The sequence below is a fragment of the Penaeus monodon genome, chromosome 17 (genome assembly GCF_015228065.2).
Source record: "Penaeus monodon isolate SGIC_2016 chromosome 17, NSTDA_Pmon_1, whole genome shotgun sequence".
Lineage (NCBI taxonomy): Eukaryota > Metazoa > Arthropoda > Malacostraca > Decapoda > Penaeidae > Penaeus > Penaeus monodon.
Window position 1 is genome coordinate 4,042,822 of NC_051402.1, and position 4,075 is coordinate 4,046,896.

A 4,075-nucleotide genomic window follows, 5' to 3' on the forward strand; every position below is an offset into this window, starting at 1 on the left:
ATACATTTATATCAATACAATAAATTTCATATAAAAAATATAAATATATACTATCAAATTATCGCATAAAGTATAACATACATCCATACATAAGAAAAACACATAATTAAATCTAATAATATAATAATGTATCTACTAAATACTATAGCATAAATAATATAATATATATTTATAAATATAAATATTATAAATAAGATAAATAATAATATACTAAAAATATATAATAAATAAGATATATAATGATGTAATGTATTATATATAATTATTATACATAGTATATATAATATATATATATATATAATATATATATTATATATATATATATAATATATATAATAATATAATATATATAATAATATTAATATAATATATATATGTATATTAATATACATATATATTTTAATATATATATATAAATAATATATATAATATATATATAAATATAATTATAATATAATATATATATAATATATATATATATATTATATATAAATATATATATATAATATATATATATAATATATATATAATCTATATAATATATATACTATATATATAAATATATAAATATATTTATATGTATATATATTACATATATAAATATTATATATATAATGTATATGTATATGTATATATATTTATGTATATGTACATATATGTATATGTATATGTATATATATTTATGTATATGTACATATATTTATGTATATGTATATATATTTATGTATATGTACATATATGTATATGTATATATATATGTATATGTATATGTATTTATGTTTATGTATATATATATGTATTTATGTATATGTATAGATATATTTATATATATATATATATATATATATATATATATATATAAAATTATGTGTATATATATACTTGTGTAAATAAATATATGCTATACATACATTTACATTCATGTGTATATATCTTTTTTTTTTTTTTTTTTTTTTTTAGTAAGGCTTGTTGTGTGTTCCTTTTTGTGCCAGTTCCCTAACTAGTTTAATTCATCTCTAAAGAAACTATAGGTATTCCACTGAATGGTGTGCTCATTTTTTTGCTATTAACTGAGGTTCATCTTGTAAGTGAAAAGCATTACAGTATTGTTTGAACTTTGTGTTTTTTCCCTTAGTCCTTTGATGATGTTTACTTGTGCATTTAGGTGGTAGTATTATTATTTTATGAATAAAGGTTTCATTCCAGATGATAAAATGGCCATGGGTGTACCCCCTCGCAGAGAAGGTAATATTTTACAAGTAACTGCTTCTTCAATATGCTTTTAACCACAAGCATTTTCTGCTGTAGGAATTAGAATTCCCCTTGAGATAAAAAGAAACCTGAGTACAATTTTGCCAAGTCATTCCACTCTAATCATTTTCTATATTTTTGTGTCCTTTTGTCTGGCAATCATGCACCAAATTTATTTGGTAGACTTGGTGATAATAAATCCTGGTAATAGGAGTAGACTTGGCCATGGCTTGACCAGATCAGATTTCAGGCAGTGGATGAGGTTCCTTCTTTGGTTGCCACGGCGATTGGTTAGCCCCATGAGGCTTCTCTAGAGGAATCTGTTCGTTGTGTGTAACCCTGATTTTGTCAGCATCTCAACAAGAACAATGCAGACATATCTCCGGTTCCTACAGAATCCCTGACGTTAGTGTTCGTTGAGACCAAAAAGGGTGCAGATGCCCTTGAGGAGTTCTTGTACCGTCATGGATACCCCGTGACGAGCATTCATGGTGACCGAAGCCAACGTGAGCGAGAGGATGCTCTTCGTGTCTTCCGCTCTGGCCAGTGCCCCATCCTTGTGGCAACTGCTGTAAGTAAAAAGCTGAGTGCTATAAATGAAGGCCATTTCTTTTTAGAGAATGTACATGAGTTGTTTGATAGAAAACTTATTTTTTGTGATAATATAAATCCATATATTCTTTACGTTTGTTCATATTTTCCTGCAGGTGGCAGCTCGTGGTTTGGACATTCCACATGTTAAGCATGTCATTAATTTTGATCTGCCATCGGACATTGAGGAATATGTTCACCGTATCGGTCGAACTGGTCGTATGGGTAACCTTGGTAAGTTGATCATTATCTAATTAGAAGGAAGGTTCAGCTTCCTTGATATTTCCAAAGTGTACCCAATCCAAGTACAAAGTTTCTAGGAAATATTTGCTTCAGTACACTGAAGAAGGTTGATGTTTTCAGTTGTCATACATTACATTTAACTTGCAGGATATATGAAGGATCTGTTTATCATATTACTTCACAGTATACCAGTTATTGTTTAAAAAATTGAAATGAAGTTAGGTGAGAATTAATTTTAATAGTGTAATCTAATTTACCCATCCAAATTTATTTATCCCTAAAATATCTTATATTTCAGGCCTTGCCACTAGTTTCTTCAATGACAAGAATCGCAACATGGTACGTGACTTGGTAGAACTCTTACAAGAGGCCAAGCAGGAGCTTCCTAAGTGGCTAGAGGCTATTGCCTCTGAAGCACGCTTTGGAGGTGGAGGAGGAAGAGGCCGCGCAGGAGCCAAGCGCTTCGGTGGAGGTTTTGGATCCCGAGATTACCGTCAGGCCGACCGCAACAAGGGCCCCCACACTGCAGGGCCTGCACGTCCAGGTGGAGGCTTCAACAGCTTTGGTGGAGGTGAGTCTAGCTTTCAGTGAATTAATTCACCTATTGGATCCGGGTGCTTCGCTACTTGCACATGCTCCAAAATCTAGGCATTAGGCTTGCTTGGAGTGGCAGCTCACAGGTGTGTAGCTTGTAGGCCAGGTGCACAGGAACACTCTTGTGCAGTGTCAAGACTCCTTGCCTCCATTTTGCAATGTTAATAGCTCTTTATATCCCCCCCCCCCTATTTACCTATATTTGTAATTTGCTATGCTTTATCCAGATGTTAATAAACTGTTTTCCTTGTACAGACTCCAGATCATCTCTCTATGTAGTCCATAACTGGGACTTATTTCTCGTTTTTTCTTTTTTGGAATATTCAGTTTTCTGTAATACCTGTGCCACCAGTTATGGTGGGCAGGAATAGGATCCTGAGCATGGGAATATTGTCCTCCTTGAAGGAGTCATTGTGCACGGATGGTACATTTCACACTTATTTACTGATGGAAGTAATGCAGGAGCCCCTTTCTCTATGCCCACTAAGTCTAATCAGCCTTCAGGAGCTTTGTGTACTCATAGTGAGACATTCCTGTCACTCCAGCCTTCATCTGAAATTCTCATGAAGGCACGTTATTGTTACCATGGCCCTCAGCCAAATTTTTCCATGGTGTGCGATGGTCTCATCACCCGGATCCAAGAGGTAAAGGAAATTAAGAAATAGTGCTCATTGTAAATGCATATTATCCACACAGTTTTTCATAAAAACTGTCCAGTTATTTGTAAAAGAACATAACCAGTCTTTTAACTTCATAGCATATTGCAAAGTTGTGCCATTACTACTCATCACAAAGCTTATTATGATGTAACAATAACAGAAAGATTTGTTATTTTACTAAATAATTCACACAAGATAGTAGAACAGCCACTAATTTTATTTTACATTTCTCTTCCAACAGCTGCTCCACACTTCAATCATTATGGAGGGTATGGAGGTTTCAGTGGAAGCCAAGGCTACAATAGCTACAACACCTCTGGCGCTTCAGGGACAGACTGGTGGGGGGGTAACTGAGCCCTGGCAGCAGGATCTGTGGCACCTTGCCACCTTGTGCAACACTTGTTACACCTGGGACTGTACCATTAGTGGAAGTGCAGTGTTTGCTTTTTCTTTAGTTTAGACAGGGTAGTGTAAACCCTCATTAGTATATAAGGTATTTCTGCCACAGCAGGAAGTGTTTGTTAATTAGCAGTTTACCTATACTGACATGTGTAAGAGGTCAGTCTTAAAGAATGGAACATGCTTGAAACTGGATATTATCATTATTTGAAAGACACTCCAGAATTGTGTATTGCTTTATATTGTAACCCGTACTTGTACCCATAACAAGTGACCACAAAGTGGCATAGAAGTTTCAGCAGCAGTCAACTTTAGTTTTAACCTACTTGTTAATGCTA

General features: G+C 33.2%; 1 protein-coding gene across 1 annotated transcript; it reads left to right on the forward strand.

The window, feature by feature from the left end:
* Positions 1-1,206: 1,206 nt before the first annotated feature.
* On the forward strand, positions 1,207-3,979 carry LOC119583483 (putative ATP-dependent RNA helicase an3; the record flags this gene model as incomplete). Its single annotated transcript, XM_037931993.1, is given in 5 exon segments — positions 1,207-1,245; positions 1,647-1,822; positions 1,959-2,076; positions 2,384-2,656; positions 3,580-3,979. Coding segments are annotated over 5 exon segments (719 nt in total), but the record flags the coding sequence as incomplete, so codon positions are not given.
* Between the last annotated feature and the right edge of the window lie 96 nt (positions 3,980-4,075).